General features: G+C 30.6%; 2 protein-coding genes and 1 long non-coding RNA gene across 4 annotated transcripts in view; 1 reads left to right on the plus strand and 2 right to left on the minus strand.

Annotated features, from left to right (window-relative positions):
* LOC107995645 (uncharacterized) overlaps nt 1-21,620 on the plus strand; it is a 96,164-nt gene that overhangs the window by 13,165 nt on the left and 61,379 nt on the right. The window contains exon 1 of one of the 2 annotated variants that reach the window (XM_017053281.3): nt 11,996-12,087. The exons of the other annotated variant lie outside the window; for it this stretch is intronic. The gene's annotated coding sequence lies outside the window, so the exon portion shown is untranslated. Of the gene's footprint in view, nt 1-11,995; nt 12,088-21,620 lie in introns of those variants that run through there. 2 annotated transcript variants of the gene reach the window in all.
* Nucleotides 5,587-6,732, minus strand: LOC107995649 (uncharacterized). Its single transcript, XM_017053284.3, has 3 exons — nt 6,540-6,732; nt 6,062-6,218; nt 5,587-5,909 (listed from the first exon to the last, which is right to left on the minus strand). Exons 1-3 carry the CDS (start codon nt 6,669-6,671, stop codon nt 5,755-5,757), a joined length of 444 nt encoding a protein of 147 aa, XP_016908773.1. The 5' UTR covers nt 6,672-6,732; the 3' UTR covers nt 5,587-5,754.
* The window catches only part of LOC114577240 (uncharacterized), a 107,753-nt gene continuing 95,603 nt past the window's right edge, over nt 9,471-21,620 (minus strand). The window contains exon 3 of the long non-coding RNA XR_003697122.2: nt 9,471-9,929. This is a non-coding gene — a long non-coding RNA (uncharacterized LOC114577240). The remainder of the gene's footprint in view (nt 9,930-21,620) is intronic.

The following is a 21,620-nucleotide window of genomic DNA, read 5'->3' on the forward strand; positions in this document are numbered from 1 at the left end:
GTTTCACGCGAAATATTGTATCTAATTTTAGATATCGCTTTTCTGGAGTCACAGCTTTTCGTGTGCTTATAGTAAGCACGCCTAAAATACATTGGAGAGTTAAAGGGTAAAAATGGAACTTTAAATATATTTAATTCATGTTCTTGGATATATTTAATTTTCATTATTAAACTAATATCAATATTACGTAACGACTATATTAAATATTGTATTATCTCCACGTTTCTTCTTTTTTCATTATTAAATTTGCTTCATATCAAAATGAATTATTAATAAAAATTTCCTTTGCGCGATTCGCGTGAAAAATAATAATTATACATTGTCGAATATTTATTGAAAAAAAGAATTTCTTAAACCGAAACGATAACGAAATTTCATTCGACGTATTGAATTTAAAAACAAGAGAGAAATAAACAAATTCCCATTATTCATCTTTGTTCTTCAAGCGTGGGTGCAGCTAATTTATTTTCCGGCCTCGCCTACGTACTTTCAAGTTTCGACAAAATTAAAAAAAAGATAAAGAAGAAAACAGAGTTCTGGCGAGACGAAAGGTAGAGTTTACGAAAATAAATCGACTCGATCCGATTTTCACCGATAAGGAAATTTTTCGAGTGGCGAAAAAGAAGTGTAGAAAGAGAGAAGAAGAGTAGTGGGCGTAGAAATGGAAAGCTCGTCCTCTTCGGAAAACCATCACTCGCATTTCAGATCAGCATTTTCCACGTTGCACGCGCAAGTGAATCATGCGTAATACACGCGTACATCACACGATCACGATCGCGTTGCCTTGCCTACGTGCTGGAATGTGTGAAATATGCCGTCTCTGCGCGCTAATGCACGTGAATCGGCTTTCGACATTTCGAAGACAAGAGTTAAAGGGGTGGGCGTTACTCGAATCCGGTTCATTTAGCCCGCATCGATTACCCCGAAACTGTCATGCGGATGCATCAACGAGATACCATAATAATTTCGAAACCACCGTGTTTCATTAGATTGGAAAGGGGATTATGAACGAATTAATGATTTAAAGAATCAAGCTTTTTTTAAGATTTATTGTATTAATTATTTATTAGATGGTGTGTAAACACTGATGGAGAGAAGAACGTTTGAAAAATTTAATTTGATGTAAATAATTAGTAGATAATCGTGGTGAATTTTTGGAAAGAGTGGAATATTATATCGAGAAATGTGGACTTAAGACATAAGAAAATTTGAGATGGAGAATGTGGATTTAAGGGTATTGGAGGTGACTTCAAATTTTTTCTTCGCCCGAGTTTGAATCTGTTCAAAAGTCTTTCTTACTTCTATCTAAAAAAGGAAGAAGAAAGAAGATTGATAAAGGTCTAGAATATTAAAAAAGGTTAAAGTAGAGAATGTGAATTGAAGATATCAGAGGTGATTCAAATTTATCTTCGTTCAAGTTCGGATTTGTTTAAGAATTTTTCTATTTCTGTTTAAGAAAGATTGATAAATGGTTCGAAACTTGTCGATTAAGAGATTAATAACATTTTTTTGAAAACGACTGCTATAAATATTGAAATTTTCTGGAAAATTTGAAGAAGTGAATAATATCTATTTGGAAACACATCATAAAATTAGCGCTAGATGAATGTAAGTACTATTTCGCGCTATTTACATTTAGCTCATGACACATCCTCGTGGTGATTACTTGCTATGAAATAAAGACTAAAAACGAAATCCATGAAAGAAGAAATTATGTACGAACGATGGCATCCTTACATTTCTCTAAATTTCAAATTGTTCGATAAATCATAATGTTATCTAAATTTTTCATTATTCCTTCTTAAACGTCATAAAATTATTGTTAAATTCATTGTTTGAACATTGAAATAATTGAACAATGATACAAAAGATATTTATTCTTGCAAAATAAGAGATTTTATTAAATTTGAACATTGTTGAAACGACACAAATAAATATTAAAAATAAAATTATTTCATGAATCTATAGAAAAATCATAGATTAATACAGAAATAATGTTCGATCCAAGATATCAGCACGCTATTGATTAAAATTCCAAAACCCTTTATTACGGCCTTATTTCTTCTCGAAAACTTGAATCTCTCTATCGAGCCTCTAATTACCGAAGTTTAGTCTTCCATTATTTCTCTTCAAACTTGCATAATGTATGACAAAAGTTGGATCGCCTCTGGCAAAAATAGTTAATTAAAGAACAATTATAAGAATTTTCTTCAGTGTCTGTCATTCGTCATCTTGTCTTCCTTCGATCTTTTAATCCAACAATCCTCAACGCTACACAATTGATAAAAATAAAAGAGATTGCAAAAATTTTCAATCTACCTTCGACCTTAATATCATTTACTCTTTTTAATCAAATTTAATTTTATTACGAAATCCGTAAAGAAAACATCCAACCACTTCAATCCCCAAAATTGCATCCTAAACTAGATCAGCATATTGTAATTGTCTCATGAATAAATATAAGCTTGTTTTCGTATAAGCAGGATGGCAAAGTGCACGCCGATAAATTTTTCTTCCCAGACTTAAAACTGGTTCGTCCTTTCCCTGCTCGGTTTAAACGCGATTTAAACTTAAATGTCCAAAAGTTAGCGTTGTTGCATCAATGTAAAATCTTACAAAGTTATATACTTGAAAGATATCTAATCCAAAGTTATTAACGAATAGATATTTTTTATACCATGATATTATCGTCTTTTATTTATTTTGCTTCGATAAGCAAACTGGCAAAAAAAAAATCCTTTCAGGGATATCCAAACGCCGATCATTCCCCATAAATCACAAAATTTATTTTTATGATACAAAACAAAAAGATCGTAATTACAGAGATTCACATTCTCCGCCGTCAAAGAAAATCCTCTCAAAGATATTCAAACGCGAATCGTTTCCCGTAAATCACAAAATTTACCGCACGATAGAAGTAGAAAGATAACGATTCCTGATCAACCGTATCTCCAACACGATATTTCACGATCGCTCGATCATTCTTCATCCCTTTTTTTCTCCCTTTATCTCTCCTTTCACCTTTCTCATTCGACGTAGAAGTTAGACGTTGTGCTTTACAAAGTTCACTTATGAAATTATTCGGATATCGCACGAGAACTCACCGCGATTAATCAGTCTTCCATCAATCATCGAACCAAGTTCGATGAATCAATCGGTATTTGCACCAAAATTCGAAACTTTTCCACGGATCTTCTCTTCTATCTATGTCGTTCTCGTGTCGTGGCGCACGAAACGATCGTCACTGACTACTGATTGCCGGTTTTCCTCCTCTGTATCGTGGGTGAATCGATAGGGCTTCTTCTAACTAAGCTCATTACAAGACTCTTCGAGTTTAAGGGTTCCTCGATGCTCGCGCGTATAGAAAGGTTCGATGTTTCTCGATTGCGGAAAATTTTTTTTTAGAGAAGATGAAGGAGAATTGACGAGTGGATGTGAATAATAAAATGTTTTCGATTTTTCTTTGGTGAAGAGGATCTGTTGTGCGAAGAGGAGAACGTAAATGGAAGAGTGATTGTTTTATAGCATTTATTCCTTTTGTTATTCTTTACGTATTCACTAAGAGAAAATTTTACTCGCAAATAATTTATTTGAAATGGAATCAAATTTTGGAAGAAAGATTGGATTGCATCTTTTTGAGATAATGATAATTTTGATTAGATATTTTTTTCTTTTTCTAATTTCTTTTCTGATACAATGAATTATATTCGATACAGCAGATTTTGTTTTATCCAACGTGCAATAATGATCAATTTGTTGTACGCGATGATCGATTCATGCATTCAAATAGTACGCTATTTTCCATTTATATTCGTGTCGGTTAGAACAAGGAATGCTTCATCAATCATACAAGCTTTATACAATACTTCCTATAAAGAAATACGAAAAAAATGATGATGTAGCATTCTATCATTCGACACATTGCCGTGACAGGAACTGTTGTTTAACAAAATTTGCCTACGTAAATTTTAACTTGTTAATTATCGATTCTGTGTATTTGTACATTTTAAAATTTTTTTCAAATATAATATGAAGTTACTCGTACAATCTCGTTATATATTTATATATTTTTTAATTAGTACATTTTTATTATAATCATCATTTTTTGTAAAATTTTTTATTGAAAATATGTGACGTTCTATTTATTTTAAAATTTACTTAAAGGATGCGGAACTTCTTAAGAACGATTGTTCGAAGCTCTAGTACTTCGTTATTCAATAACGCTTAATCCACTATGTATGTCAAATAATTTAGAAGCCAGATAGGTGAATAACTATTTTTTTTCTTATTAAGTTCATTGACTCTGAAATTATTAATGATAAACGTAGAATATATAAATCTATTATGTATTACTTAAGCATTTCATTAAGTATCATATAATTATTGAACGGGAAAAAGAGAAATCCTGAAGGAACCATTTTCATTAAGCTATCTCAAAAGATTGCTCTTTCTTGAGAAATTGAATTCTGAATATATATTTCAATCTTGGATAAATCTAAAATGTATTTGTATACAAATTTTTTTAAATATTTTTCTATTTTATAAAAAATATTTATAACGTTAAAATATTTAAACGTTTCGTTCTTTCCTAAAATTAAAATTTTTATCTACATCATGATATTGGATACGTATATATTATATAAATAAAAGGACGAATATTAAAACAACGATATTATTTATCTTTCTTAATTTTTGTAAATGTAAGTAATCGCATTCGTTGCATATAAATATGTTTTTTTCACAGTAGGAAAGAAACCTTGTAAAAAGGACATTACGAATACACAGTTACGTGACGAATATTTTAAATCGTGGTCTACTTTTGTTACGTTGTCTCCGCTCTATCTATCCGTGGCCGTATTTTTTCAACAGAGAGGAAAAGTCTCGGTTAACGGATGAAAAGCTTCCCTTACGGTCAAGAAATACAGTTTATTGGTAATTCTATTGAGAAATTTCCAGGTCGAACGTAACTAATGTACCTTGAACGAAAGAGTCTCTCCGGAAGAGTCCTCTTGTGCCTCCGCCATACCCTTTCGTTCTATTTATTTTATATCTAAGGATCACGAGCCAAGGAACGTTTCATGAAATAAGGAGAAATGATCGCATGACGCCCACCGATAATACGCGAAGATCAATAAAAAAAAATAAATTTATTGTTCGAATCTACTCTTCTGTTTATATCCATGTGGTGGATCGAAGTTATTGATGTTATGTTGATGCCACGTGATTTAAAGATTTGATAATTTTAGTAATCATTTAGAAGATTATATTTGAATAACGATGTAAATCCCTTATCTTTGGCTATATAATGGTGATTAAGAGAATTAGAAAAAAGAATTGGAATACTAGATTAACAAAGATATACATAATAAATATTCAATAAATAAATATGAACCGGATATTTGTAATAGTGATAAAATATAGAAAACGTGAAATATAGAAGATTTTTTTATTTAATATTAAAAAAAAAATTTCTATCATATTTATTATATATTTAATTAGCAAATAGTAATTTATTTTCAAAGGAAATTAATATTGATTAATAATGGAGGATTATTTTAGAAATTGTAGAAATAAAGAGTAATAAAATTCAATTATCAGACAATTTTTTATTTGAATAACATTTTATAACGTTACAAAGATTAAATTTAACATATTCATGATTATTTACATAAAATATATATTTTAAAATTTATCGTATAAGAAAGATCGTATCGAAAATTTTTTAAAATTGATACGATTTAATTTGAAATTCGTTTAATGAGCAGCAATGACTAAAAATAGATTAGCTTTGCTATTTCCTTGAAGACGAATGTTAATGATACCTTCGCTTGACCCTAAAATATTTGATTTGTCGCAGACAACTGCTTGGCTGCCAGGATTATTTGCAACACCGACATAGTGGAGGATTCCTGTAAAATTAAGTTACTTTCAAAGAGTGTTACTTTTTGAACTCGATTATCGAGTTTAAGAATGCCCTTTTATCCCAATTCTCGAGTTAATATTTTCTCAAGCTATACGATACGAAGAATAGGAAAAATATAACAGAAATAAGAAATTTTACCGTTCTTAACAGACAATTTCAATTCCAAGGAACCAACTGCAGAATTGGGATTATTCAATTCGAGTTCCCGGTAAAAAAGTTGTTCGTCTGAGCGGTGTGAACCTATAGAGAGGTCGCCAATGAATTCACTCGCGCGTTCTCCAAGTAAAGGATTCAACTGTATACATACATACATAGAAAAATTAGTTTGAATGAAAATTAAAATGAAAATTAATATAGATATTCTCGAATCAAGCGTTAAACATAGCATTATTTTATTACTTAGGAACAAGAATAAAATTAAAGTAAAAATATTAAAATAAAATTGTGCTAATTTTTCAAATACAAAGATTAAATTTATTATTATTAATATCGAAAAAAGATTTCATTTGATTTAGAATCAATGTAAAAAAAAAAAGAATAATAATACGCTTTATCTTCTTTCGAAAGCGAAACATAGATTGGAGTGGTATTGGGGTGATAATTAGGGTGGACTTACCGATTTACTCTGTTGCACGGCATCTTTGCTGGTGAATTCCAAATGGTATTTGCTTCTCTGAGAAATATCGATAGAGGAGGCCTGAATCAGTGGCAGGGCCACGGCGAGGACAACGGCAATTGTGCGGAACATCTTGGATTACGATTTCACTGTGGCTGTGATTGTGACTGTGCTATCGAGGAGGTGTACGTCTCTTTTATAGAGCGGGCCGAGAGTCCGTCAAGGTGAACGTGACTTATCTGAACGGTTCTTTTGTGATTTCTCCATTGGCTCCTATCATACTCTCCCTCGTAGAATACAAATAAGGGAAATGTTCCCGGGTAAAACGTCACGTTATATGTATATGTTATACGTCTTATAATAGCGTATTACTCTTATTAATTATGAATTTTCTTTTATTTTTTTTTTTTTTTTCATTGATTCGTATCGTTAGATCTTTTAGAGTATTTCGTTTTTGTCAATTTTCATAATAAATTTATTTTTGTGCTAATATATTTTTGAAATATTTTTTGATCAAAAAGTTTTTTTATTAAATTTTAACTTTATATTTGTAAGTTTATTTAAGAATTTTTTTCGATTTTGAGGTATATTTATATTGATTTTTGTATTTTTTTTTTTTTAATTATTTTATTGATTATAGAAAATTATACTGTAAATTGATTTTAATTTTCTGTATTATTTTTTCTGATTCGAATATAATAATCTCATTAAAATTTATCAAGTATTATATAAACTATAAATTAAAATTATATAACAATAAAATTCAAATTATTATTGTTGCATATGATGCACCAATATCAATTGAAAAAAAGAAGACGAGATTCATGATATTTGCGTGAAAATTAAATAAAATAAATATTATTATATAATAAAATAAAACTTTCATCAAAATGTCATTATTTTTTATTTTATTTTAAAATTATGATTACGCGTTTTTTTCTTAATGAATTTTTAATAAATTCTTTTTGTTTTTTTGTTTTTATTCATAATATCAGTGAGAATAGAATAAAATTTCGAATAGAATGAAAAACAAGGAAAGGAAAGGAAAAAATAAGGATAAGATTGTTCGAGAAAGTGAAAGCGAGATAAAAGAATTATAAATATTAATGTATTTTTCAATATATATTTTTTATTAAATTAATTTCTATTAAATCAATACGTATGAAAATTTTTTTTCGAAATTTGAATTTAATACACGTATTAAATATTTATTTAATGTTTATTTAAATATATAAAAGTATATAACACTTGTTTTTAAAAATTTGTTTTTGAATAATGCAATTAGCGGATAACATTTACATATATGCGATAATAAAATTACTCGTTAAAAAAAAATTATAGATATATAATCAAAGAATATAATTATAATAAAAATATTTCTGTTTATCATCATTCTTTCACAGAAATTTGCTGAAAAAAATTCGATATCATTAATCTCGATTAATTGAAATATCGATTAGATTGATTGCTTACCAATACTGATATTATAAATAACTGATATTATATCTATGAAAACATTTCTTTTGATATTTCTATTTGATATTTTCATTATTCCATTTTCATTATAATATTATAAGACGTTTCTCAATCATTCTACCATGGTAGAAATCGTTAGAAGGGCTACCCTTGCCCCGAGGGTAATCAGAAAACTCTGCAAATCTCTGCAGAAAATGTTCAATCTTCAGTTTCCAACATCTAAGGCTCTTTCTTTTATCTTTTCCTCCTTTTTTTTCTCTCTCTCTCTCTCCCTCATATGCATGAAACCCAAAGTCCCTTAAGGAAAGGACTATACTGTATCGGGGACATTTTTGCCTTTGTGTTGCGATTCAGCTGCTGTCTGCCAACTTTCTTAGCTGTTCGAACAACTAGGCTGACTGCTTCTGTTGGAAGTCTTAACCTATATTCCAAGTTCCACCCCTTTTCCGGTAGCCACCCCGAGTTTCACGAGGAAGTTCTTAATAACGCGATTACCGCACCCTTTCCAGACCAGGCGTCCTCAACTTGGCCGTTTCTTTCACTAATTTGAACGTTCGTCCCTTATATCCGTTATCTATTTGCCATGTTTGCCATTCGAATCTCTGAGTTCTTTTAAATGCATCGATATTTTTGCGATATCATGTTTATTTTTTTATAATCTTTTTTTTCTTTTTTTTTTTATTGAAAAATTGATTTTTTTTTATTCACATGGACAAGTTTAAAAAAGTGATTGATTCTTTTCTTGTTTTGATGTTAAAATTTTGAAATGTTTAAAATTGAAATATTTCATGGAATATTGTTGAATTTTTGATTTCAATGATTTTCTAGTAGTTTGAAAATTATATAATAAAGATAACAAACGATCGTTAAATCAGAGTTAAAATTATTCTAGGAAGATAAATTACTAGAAACTTTTATCTTAAAATCCAGTAGATACGAGAATTATTTCTAAGAATGTCAATATATTATGACGATATATTATAAGTACTATTTTATTATTATTTTATTTAGAATTAAAAAATTAAATCCAAAAATGAGTGTTTTATTATTCGTTATAATTCTAAAGATAATAAAGATAAGATTCTATCTCTTCTATTTCAATATTTTATCTTCAAGTATTAATACTTGTGTATTATTCGAAATCAATTTCTTGCAAAATTTTTTTATTTTCCCAACTACTTATTATGCTTCCCATATATCGTGGGAAATGAAATATTCAACTTAAATTATGGAATTATTATTTAAAAAATATTTTTGTATCTTATTTATTTCAATATTTTATTTATTATTTATTATTTATTATTATATATATAATTTTATATATATATAATATATAATAATTTTTATTTATTATTTATTATTTGATGTTTTAAGTGTATTATTAAATACACTTAAATAAAATAAAAAGATTAGATAATATAAAAATCAGATTTTTTAAAAAAAATTAACAATAAGTATATTTTATCTTTTATCAATTAATTATAAATACTTTAACTCAGATTGTCTTCTAATTTTTAACAAAAAAATATTTTTTATCAAAGTACGATACAACATGAGTATGTCTTTCTTCGAACTTTATCGAATAACAACAAACAATATAAAGTGGAATTTTTAATTTGTGGTTCGAATGAAAAGTCAGGAAGAAAATTACACGGTCTCATTTATTTAGCGACGTGTACTCAAAGTCCAGTTGTCCGAAGAGTTGAGAAAAGAACCGGCTGCGAAGAACAAATTATTCTCATTTTGTAGTCGTAATAAGAAACAGCTTGGCAACTAGATCCTATTTCCAGCATTTCTTCGAATTTGCATTTTCCACGGTTTTCGTTTACCAAGGAAGACAGCGTGAATCATTCTTTTCTTCGAAGTTAAATTGTCAGAATTCTTCTTTTTGTAGCATGGTATCGTGTTCTGTATCTGGAATGATACTTAAATTAAATTTCCAGTAAAATTTACGCAAATTTGTGGGCGTTCTTCTGATTTTTATAAAGTTTTTTTTTAAAAGTAAGATAGGAGTTTAAATTTAAAAATTTAAATTCTTGCATCGTTATGCATAATTTATTAACTCTTTTATGTTTGAGAAAAATTTTTTCTTCATTTCGTTCGATAAATTTGCATGCGTCAGTTTAATTCAATTATTTGATTTCACATTTACAGGTGTATAAAAAAATCGTTCATAAAGATGAATAAAGATGAAGTAAGTTAATAAATTTATTCATGAACTTCATTCTTTTCTTTCTGCTTTAAAAATAATAATCTTGTAAATTGCTTTTTTCTTTTTATTGTCATTTCTATATTAGGTAGATCCATTTAATTATTGAAAATTTAATAATTTAAAAAAAAATTACTTTTCATTGACATATTATTCAAATGTAACTTCTTATCATTTATCCATAGAAGCTTACCTAAAATCATTTTATACTTCCAAATACTTTACATAATTAAACCTCTAAAATCCTGTAAAATGTTTTTAAAATTACTTAAATCATCTTATATCCCCAAACCGCACCTTATTGTACACGAAATCAACTCTCCATTAACTTCTTTCTCCAAAAACTGCATATTTCCAAAAAATTATTCAAAATTCTCGAACTCTCCTCTTCCTCATTACCATTCAATACAAGCGCAACTCTTTGTCATCCAAAGAAACATTTCTTCCGTTCGCCAAGGAATCTCTGGAGCAATTAAGCTCGAGACAATGTTCGCGCCTGGTTGCAACGCGTTTCCTTCTGTTTCCCCGTCGACAATGCCGCGTGTTTCGCCACGTACAACGAACGAACCACCCCATTCCTCTTTTATACGATTCGCGTTTGCATCGTTACTTGTCGGCCTGGTAATGAGGTGCTATTCGAAACATATCCACCACCGTATTCGACTTGTTCTCGATAGGTGCGCGCGCAAATCGCACGATCCCATCCTCGAATAACACCAGCTTGGTACGTAAATCTTTTCAGTTGAAACGCTTAACCCAGATTTAACGAGGGATTAAAGAAGAATCCTGAGCTGTCCGCGAGTAAATCCACGAATGAGACGAAGGTACACAGCGGAAATAATATTCTCCGGTTTCTCGTGGAAACCGGAAGCTAATTAACGAGGAAGTTGGCGGCTGTGAGTGGTGGATCGCCGATTCGCCTGTCTTTCCCTGCCAATTACTCGTCGACACGCTTGTATATTTGGCCAGAGGTTAAGGGGTTGTTTAAGAAGAAATGTCGGTAATTATATTCCCGAGAAAAGTTTTGGATGCTTCTGAAGAGTTTAGAACGAACGATGATCCTTTTTTTTGTGAAGTCTAATTAGAATTTTCTTATCCTTCGAAAAAATTTTGTCCAAAGTAAGATGGAATGAAAGAGGAATTTCGAATTGACGAGTTAAAATTTAATCTTCAGTTTCGTTTCGCGAACAAGCATCGAAAGAATGAAGAAGAGTTATTAAAATAATTCGATATGCTTCACATATTCTAAAATTATTATTCTTAAATTGGAAACGAATTTTTCGCGTTTAAAAGCTCAAATTTCTCGATAACGAAAATGAATATAACATAACATCAAAGTAACTATTTTTAAATACATCGCTATTTAAAATAAATTTCTCTCTGATATCAAATTTACAATCTCATCTCGTGTGTCGAAGTTCAAAGTTCACCGTACACCTCCGTATTCACATCGTATACAATAAACAAAATTTCCCAGCCAATATCTTCGTTCGTGATCTATCCCTCCAAAGTTTCGATTCCACGTCCCGCCTCCGATCACGATCGAATCCAGCCCACGTGGCTTGAGATCATCACGCAACACGCGCTCTGTCCACGGGAGGGGTCCACGGGGGTGGTTAAAGCGGTCGCGAAATGCTAAGGGATGATCGCTAATAGGCGGGGGCGCAACAGTTGCGTGGGTGGATGCGCGTTTGATGGAGGAGGAGTAGGGAGGCGGAAGAGGGATGAAGCACACGTAGAAGGGGGTTGGTTCCCGGTAACCGGTTGACGTGCAGTCAGTATTCATCTGGTATCCACGCGGCGAGCAACCCTATCCCGATGGAATTTCGCGGTGGAAACTTCGGTATCGCGCCAGTTTAAACGGTGTGTTGCGCTCGATGATTAATGGCGATTTTGTCCTTTTGATAATTAAATATATACATAAATATTACAACACGGTTTCGTGTGCGTCCTTGTGAGAATAATAATCGATATGAGAGAAAAAATTGATGGAAGGTGTTGGATGAACGGGGGAGATAAATGGGGGAGGGGATGTGGAAAGCGCGAAATTTTCATCACGTGGAAATTTCTCTTTTTCTTTTTCTATATAATTATTTGAACACAATAATCCGATGATATTTATAGTTTCGACGGTTTCGATTGATTTATTAGATCGATTTTTGATTAGATTGGAAAATGATGATTGGAATGTTATTATATATATTTTAATTTTTGTTTTTGTGCGTAGGAGAAATTAGTACGAGTATAAAATTAACGTTCGTGATTCAGAAGTACAAGTATAATATTCTTCGTGGAAAATTTAATCTTAGATTATATCTTTATAATCTTTTTTTTTTTTTGTAAAAATTTCAAGAAAATATTGTTTTACTTTTGATTTCTCTTATCAATTTGTAGAAATATTTATTTTGAATTTCTTTAAAAATATTTATGTTATCTTTTACGCGCACGTGTTTTGAGAAAGCCGGCATGAATTTATATATATATATATATAAGAAATGAAACGAATAGTTTTAATATCTAGAATTTTCTTTTAAATCTCTACATTTAATTAAAATCACTTAATTTTGCATAAAAAAAAAATAATAAATTGAACATTGATTATTTAAATACAACACCATTCCAATTGAAAATTATTAGAATAAATCTATTATTAGAATATATTCAAATTAAATTTAAATTTAGAAATAGTTGAAATTCATCAAAATCATTATATCGTTTAAAAGAAATGATGAAATTGCAATGAATTTATAATCATAAGCTACATAAGTGTAATCACTCGAATTAAAATTAATTAAAAAGTAAAATAATATAATTCTCGTTGATGTTGGTCGTAAAAGAATAATTTTCTCGATTGAAATTTGTGTATTCCACGCGATGCACGTAATATATCATTACGTCTTCGCGATAAAGGTGCGAGGCCTACGTGTAGATAGAGAGTGAACGGTACATCTCTTTCAATAGTTTTCATCGATCCCCCGGTTATGAAATAACGACCTAATTTGTAAGTATGTGGGTAGCGTGCCGGTTTTTCTTCGATCACACCACCACGGTGTAATCTTCAAAGGGTTTCTTTCACAACGCTTTGTTACGAATTCCTCGGCCGAAAGTTCAAAGTTTATTTTACTACGATGGTGATTCCTTCCAATTTGAAATTTAATATCAAATATTCGCGAGGAAACGAAGTCGTAATTAAAGCGAAGCATAATTATATGCAAATTACTCGAGTTGATTTTTAAGGTAAAAATTGATGCTTTGATATATTCGTTTTTATCTTAAATATTCCAATTGTTATTTTTATGGAAGAAATTTTTTTTTTTATTTTTAAAAAATAATTCGGATAATCGAATATTACAGAGATGTCGAGAGCGTACAGATTTTTCTTCAGAATTTTTGAAATCTTGAAATATTTTAAATTCCATCTCTAAAAGAGATATTAAAGAGAGAGTCACATGACATATCTTTTTTTTTTTTACTGTTTCTTCAAGTTGCATCATATTTTTGATTAGACACGAAGTCGTTGAATATATATGTGTATCGTTTAAAAAAGTTATAATGGTATAAATCAAAGATAAAACAGTGGATCAAACAAACACAATATATTCGATTCTGCATGAAAAATTGTGATGCAAGTTCGATTTAATCGCTCGTTAATTAAAACTGAAAACTTTATTTTAGCTAGAAACTATTCCTTTATTTCTTGCTCGTTTGTTTAATATTAGTAGGGAATAATACGTTTGAAGAGAAAAAAATGTTTTATACAATGTTTTCACCGATTACTTTTTGTGAGATGCAATAATGATTCTTTCGGATTAACCGACGATGTTTTATTTATCTTTGAGAGTGAATCTTGTTAAGTTTGAAAATGAAAACGAATATGATCTTAACGAGAAGGAGAAAGAAGGAAAAGGGCAAGAACGTTCAAGTGACGAAACGAGACGAACCATCGTGTTTAAAAACCATAATTCTCTTCAGAATAACCGGGGAGAGAAAACTAAGGATATTCGTCTTTAATCTCTTACTGAGAGATAGATGAAAGGATTACGCAAGTTTTAAGTGCCTAAGAGAAAATTTAGAGATGGCCGCTCCAGATTATAACTTCGACTATAATTTCATCCGAATATTTGTTCCAAATATAACAAATATCACATCTTCTTACCTCGTTTTCAATTTTTTTCATTTAAAACTTCAAATTAATTTTCCAACCACCAAATATTTATTACTTAAAAATAGAGATCAAAATTCTTGAGAAATCAAATTCTCGAATAGTCGAGGATAAATTCTTAAACGAATTTATTCCTCCGTATTAAAAGATTAATCGCAAAACTTGATTAAAACTCGATCATCTCTCGGTCAGAGAGATAACCGAAATCGCGGATATTTTATTATCGTATCGAGTTCGTTGCCGATTCGAGAGAATGTCGATGGCACTTTGTGCTTCATTTTTCATCTTATGGGCGAATTTATATATATATACCGTGCTAATTAACACGGACAAAGGACGTGGACGTTTCGCGCCATTTTATCAAACGATAAAACCGACATTCATTCATTCACGCGTACGGGGTGATTAATAATTCGAAAAATCAATTGGCGGGATGAAACGGGCGATTGTTGCCATTTTCACGAACGTCGAGAAAAGCGCATCGATGCTTGTTTGAGCAGTCGTCGTTTTAGCAGAGATGGATCGTTTGCCCAATTGTTTTGGGACAAATGTTTACCGAATTAAATCCACGTGATATATTTGATTTCGTGATTTAATTAGGCGATCTAACTATCTAATTTTCTTACAGTCATCTATATTGAAATTGATATGTTACAAGAGAATTTATTTTAACTCGATAATTCTGGTTTTTGATGAATTTGTGTCTAATAAAAGTCTCGTATTTTGAACTGAAGGAAGGATAATAGAGTATTTAACGTGAATAAAAATTTAGAGAATAGTCATTTATATCGGTAATTTTAAGAAAGAATTGATTTAATTCGATAATTCTGATTTTAATAAAAGTTTGTGTGGATATAGATTATAATGGTTTATAGGATTATACTTACTTGCATTATTTTAAAGTTATATTTAAAAAAGATATTGTATTTTCAAATCGATATAATAATTAACAAATTTGTTGTTTAATTTATTATTACATAATAATAAAAGAATAAAAAACTTAATAAAATATCGTTTTATTGTTCTTTTTTTTTTATTATTTCAACGAGTGCTTGCATGGCTTAATTTCTGTTCGTGTAAAAATTATTTTTTGTTTTTTTTTTTTTTTAATAAAATATATCTAACGCAAGAATTGATACATTTGATCGAAAATCAGTTTTTCAACAAAGAACGAATTCATATTTTATTCGATATATGTCTGGATAAAAGTTACTCGATAAAAACAAGTGTCTTAATTAACATGTACGCTTTCATTTCGAAAATCATTTTGATAGCCAATTCTCTGATCTCCAATACTCGCCGTAACAAAATCCGTAACAAAAAACGAATAAAACTTTGTTTTCTCTTTATCCTTCGTTCATACAGATTGATAACTAGATTTTTTTTATATATAAAAATCTTCAAAATGCATTTAACTTACGTTCCACTTCTTCAAATTGTTACGATATGATAAAAATTTAAATTAAACATCGACAATCAATAATGAAAATCTCTATCCATCTTATTCGAAAATATAACGTCATCATCATCATCATCATCATCATCATTATCATCAACGTCCATTACTATCACAGCGCCTCGGGATGCCTTTATGGAGTTATCCTCTCAACACGATCGATCTCTGGATATCTCATTAAAAATAGAGGATCGAATGGTTCATCAAAGAAAATTATTCCAAATATTCTCCCTCCCTTATCATGTCGATTGTTCGACGGTCCCTGTAGGCGATATAAATGTTCCCCTCTTTTCAAACTGGGATGCATTCGGCGATATTTCTCGATCGGCGGATTTATTTCTACGCGGAATAATGCCTGGGGCCTGTCAGGATTTCATCTGTCTTCATTTATGAATACGCAACCGTCGATAACCGCCCTCTCTTTCCGCGAAACGATGGAATCATTTCGTGGCTGAAACGTGGCACGGGCGAAAGAGCCTCCTCCGTCTAATGGAACCGGTAAAAAATTAAATTGTCCTGCGAGAAATTAATGGTCCGCCACTTTGTACCATCCCTTTCGCGTGATGTTACATCAATTATCAAGAGTTTCATCTTCTTTGTACAGAATAATTACTTCTTGTTCCTCGCGTTTTCGATTCACGCGTTTTCTACTCTTCGTTTCTTCGTTCCTGGCCCATCTCTTTAACGTTTAATGTCTTGAATTGTTATCGATGTATCTTATCAAATGACCAGTAAATGAGACTACATATTTCTCATGGAAATATGAGATAGGAAGAAAGATGAAATTGTAATAAGTGAAAAATTTTGCATCAAATTTTTAAAATAGGTATGGATTTTTTAAAATTTAAATTGATTTCAATATCTATAAATATTTTGCTTAATTAATGCAAATAAATTTTAAACAGATAGATATTGTGATTCTTTTAATTTAAGAGTATGAAAGGTGATATTAGAATCGATCAAATATTTTTTGCGAGGAAATATATCTCGTAAGTTATGAAATATTTTTTAATTAATAAAATCATTTACATAGAATTCCATCTGCTCTTTTATTTTGCTCGTTTTTCCATCGAAATTCCATCTTCTTTTCTCTTAATAGAATTCTTTAACTGTGTATTATTTTTATGGATATAACGTAACGAACATTTCGTTGATCTAAAATTAGCGAAATATATTTAAACACGAGGAGAAAAAGGTAGTTAAAGAGAAGGAATAAAATCGTGTTTATATTTATCGAGAAAAACCACGAGAGGAAAAAGTGCGCGAGGTAAATTCTTCTTGAAGGGTTTCGAATATTTCTTCTTTTTCTGATATATCTCTTCTAAATTCTTCGTTTCATATTTTTAATCTCTGTTACGATTTTCAACGTAAAAAAAAACCGTTCTCAGCAAATTTATTCGAGACTTTTCACAATCTTTTTTCACAATGTCGAAGAACGAGAACGAACGAGTTTGGTAACAAAAAGCGGTTCGCGGTTCTAAAAAATCTTTTCCCAGTTCCAATGTTTCCTTCGTCGCGAGATTGACGCTTTCGAGGAAGCTTTACGACAGTAATTGCATTCACCGGGACATTGAAACTCGCTTTCCTCCTCTTCCACTTTTCCTCTGTGTCGTTAGTCATCAGAAAGGGTTGCATTCCCGGAAATAATTGCGTGCGGATAGTTGCTCGACTTTATTTCTCTTAGATCCATTTTACTTTTTCCCTTTCTTTTCTTTTTTTTTTTTTTAAATTCTTTTTCTTCGCCCTTCCTTTTCGTTTTTCTTTTGTTTCGTTGACTTTCTCTATACTTCCGAAATCCTTGCCAAGGCGCGTTGATGCTTCAGCATTGTAGTTTTCCTTCTTTTTTTTTTCTCAACAAACAATGAAAGTGTTGAAACATATCTCGAACAAGTTTCATCGCACGATTTCAACTTCGAGGAAAACTTGATTTTTTTAATCTGTGATTCGATGAAAATGGCAATCAAGAAAATGACGCAAAAAATTGTTTGATAAATAATTGTTTTGAATACATTTATTGTATGTTTTGAAATTTTTTTTTTAGAAAGAATATTTTAGTAATATTATTGTTTTTTTCGTATCTTCTATTTTTTTTTTTTTTTAAATATTTAAATTTCTTTTTTAAATGTAATTTTACTTGTAATGTAAAATAATTAAGAAAAAAGAAAGCATTTTCCGATAATCTGAATCACGTTTAATCGTATGATATTTCCAGAATGCGTAGACAGGTTTCAATACGAAATTTCATATCTTCATTAACATTTCAAAATTACATTTCCCACGCAATTGACGTCAAACTTAAAGACGGATGAATCGAATACAAATATTGCCCGCGTTAATTAATATTTTCAATTTCGAATTCGCGAATATACGGAACGCAGTGATCCGTTTCGTGGTCAAAGTATATAGAGGGGCGAAAGGTTAAAAAATGAAAACGTAAGATCGGCGATAAAGGGTGCGTTTAAATCGGGTTTTCCAAACCGACGGTGAAAATTCAATTAAACGATGCGCGTTTGTTTTCCGTTCGGACGATATTCTTCACCGTGAAATTGAAAAAACGCATTCAGACGAAACGAAGGGAAAATTATTTGTCATCTGTGTTATGACGGTGTAATTATCAATCTGTGTTATTAGCATGTTCTAATTTATTTTTTTTTTTCTTTTTTAATATTGAAGAAGATGGATTTTTTAATTTTTTTTTTTTATTTTTATTTAGCACATGAAGATAAGGAAAAGTAATATCAATAAATGGTGGGCGTGTTAATTTGATATTTCCAAATATATTCGAATATTAATGCCATGATGGATTCCAATTGGTCACATTATTCAGTTTTAATTAGAGTAATAACCGAGAGAGTTATATATCTGCATTAGTATAATTAAATCAAAATTTATTGGAAGCACAGAATATTATTCAGTCAAAAATTAGTAATAGAAAGTATTACTGGTTAATATGGAATGATGATTAAGAAAAAAATCACAGGAATAGTTGCAAGAAATAGGACAATTGTACAATTTAAATTTATTAATTCAAAAGAAATTCCAATAATAATAATTTCAATGATATATAACTCAGTTTAATTTTTCAATTTTTCTCTGTCTCTTGCAATCAATGTTACTTCACAAAATTTAATTAAAAACGTATTACGAAAAGGATTCTTCCAAAGTTATCCCCTATTGTCGTATTATCCCCTCTTTGTCGAAATTGAATGATTGCGCTCGACGATAAAAAAAAAAGACTATTATTTGCACTTGGCTTGGAGAGAATAAAGAATAAAGAAAGAGGTTATTTTACTTTCGAACAGATTTCCTCTAACTTTTCAACTTGTTATCTACCTCCTGCCTTGAGGAAAAGACAGTCGGACCAAGATTTTAGATTAACCTCTTTGTGCAACATTATTCTCTAAAAATTTGGATTGAAATTTATGCCAACTGTAACATTTTTCTCTCCATCCCAATTATCCTTTAATCTTTTACATCTCAATTTGAAGCAATAAAAATAAATATTTGAATTTTCTCGAGAGATTTATTTTTTTTGTACAAGAATTTTCGATTCAAGAAGGGAATTACGCGGACATCAAATATTGAAATTCAAAGTTTATTTTCCTATTTACGATCCTGTAACGTTTCTTCGATTTTCAAAAATCGATATCGATCATGTACATGATACATTTCTGTCAATTCTTCAGAAATTCAGCTTCGTTTCTCTCTTTCTTGTTCTCTCCTTGTCTCTCTTAGCGTACGAGAATAGAGACTATGGCAAAGAAGAGATACAGAGGAACAGGAGCAAGTTGACAGGGACGGACGACGACATCGAGGATGTTGCTTTATGTCGGTAATACGTCGTTTATCTTACGGTCTATATCTGTCTCAACTCTTGAACGTAAACCGCCTTGTCCTCTTTTTTCCCTCCCTCCCTCTCTCTCTTTCGTTTCCTCTTGTTGAACAGTGTGTCCACACGATCGTTCGATTTCTCGCGTAACTCCTCGCGTAATATTGGGGTTAGTCGCCTCGTCGTTCGACGAAACTACTTATATAGAGGAAAAAGTCGAACGTGAGGTTTAACGCGATTGAAAGATTTTATTTGTTATTTTCGATATGATGATATTACAAATTTTTTCCTTTCTTCCATTTTGGGAATGTGTATAAGTATAATCTCGCAAGTAGTTAAACGTTTTAAATGCAGATGCAGATGTATTGGTGCTCCTGAATATAATACAATGAGGTTAATGTAGAAGCCTTGATAGAGCCCTTATATCGACAAATCCATTGCAACTCGTGTCAATTGCAGGAAACGCGTATAACAACGATCTGTAGCTAAAGCAAATCTAATGGATTGGAGTTAAGAGATATTTATTGATCGAGATTTTTATTAAAAATTTGGATAATTGAGATTATCGTACGAATGTTGTTGAAGTTTTGAACGACAAAGAATTTTTTAGAAAAATTAACGAGAATATTTAATCTCCTCTCATTCGTTCCCATTTATATTGGATTAATTATACGATATAATATGTGATATGTTTATGTTATTTTAATGCAAACTACAATCGCCTCTGGCGAACTGTAATACGTAAAATTACGTCGAATGGAATAATCGAACATCACGTTCCATTACCACAATGTAATTCGTATTCATCAAATGTATAATGCTTATCTTTCTAGATATATCAAATCGAAATTACAGACGATGAGAATGAAAACAATAAAGAAAAATGAAAATTCAAAACGTATTCTTTCATATTTCTGAAGATGTGTATAGAATACACGTATCTATATTTGTAAGACTTATAATGAAAATTTATCTCATCACGACGCGAAACAGAAACAATTCGATCTTCGATATTTGGAACACTTGCACAATGTTCCACGTTAAGTGATTTGCAAATTTTCAGGGCGAGTTCCGATCAACGGCAGGCAGAATTTATCTTTTGAAACGCGGGCTTCCGCGACGGAAATTATGTCATCCCGTAAATTTCCGCCAATCCTCTCTCGATATAAACCCGATGAAGATCGGTTCGTATTCACTATGCGTAAGTGGAAAATGATTCGAACGGGCACAGCTAAATCAACCATGACGCAGTTGTTAATGACAGTTTCATTAATTAGTGATTTAACAGTATCTCTGTCAATAGTAATTGACAAATATATAAATTATAGGTAGAGGAAAAATTACTATTCCTTTGTTTAACTGTTACGTATATTGTATAAAATAATTGATAATCAAGTTTTATATAAATTGAATTACAAATTAATATATCAAATACACGATGGAAAATCTTTTCAAGGATTGCATATTTTATTTTTACATGAAACGATTGAATACAAATTAATGATAAATTATTCTTATGAATATGTTTATCTTCTTTGACAAATTGGAAAATAAATTCTGTGAAATTAGTTAACCTTAACGCCAACCTCGCGTGAATAAGGGAATCAGAAATAGAGATCGTTGAACGTCGGTGAAATAATGTCAAGTGGTTCGACAAGATGTCGATCGAAGTCGCACATTTTTCTTCGGATTGCCGGGAAAATAAACCAAGTTTCCTGCCAGTTATTAATAAATTCTCGAGTACAATTTGCTGCTAATTGAACGTGATTAATTTAATTCCATCTTCTGCTCCCCGAAAAGAAGAAAATTGTGTCGATTGTAATATTTGTGCTAATATTTGAACGAACGTGTTTCCCATACGTGGGTAAAAATAAATTTTGAAAATTATAATTGCGCGAAAATATTCTTCGTTTGAAAACGATTCTTGTTTTTTTCTGTGACAAAGAAAT

The sequence above is a fragment of the Apis cerana genome, linkage group LG4 (genome assembly GCF_029169275.1).
Source record: "Apis cerana isolate GH-2021 linkage group LG4, AcerK_1.0, whole genome shotgun sequence".
NCBI lineage: Eukaryota > Metazoa > Arthropoda > Insecta > Hymenoptera > Apidae > Apis > Apis cerana.

Bases quoted from the DNA above. Each gene is read 5' to 3' on its own strand.
- LOC107995649 (XM_017053284.3), bottom strand. From the start codon at position 6,671: ATGTTCCGCACAATTGCCGTTGTCCTCGCCGTGGCCCTGCCACTGATT. The intron at 6,219-6,539 runs GTAAGTCCACCC...GTATGTATACAG, and splicing joins CCGTGCAACAGAGTAAATCG to TTGAATCCTTTACTTGGAGA. The intron at 5,910-6,061 runs GTAAAATTTCTT...TTAATTTTACAG, and splicing joins GAAATTGTCTGTTAAGAACG to GAATCCTCCACTATGTCGGT.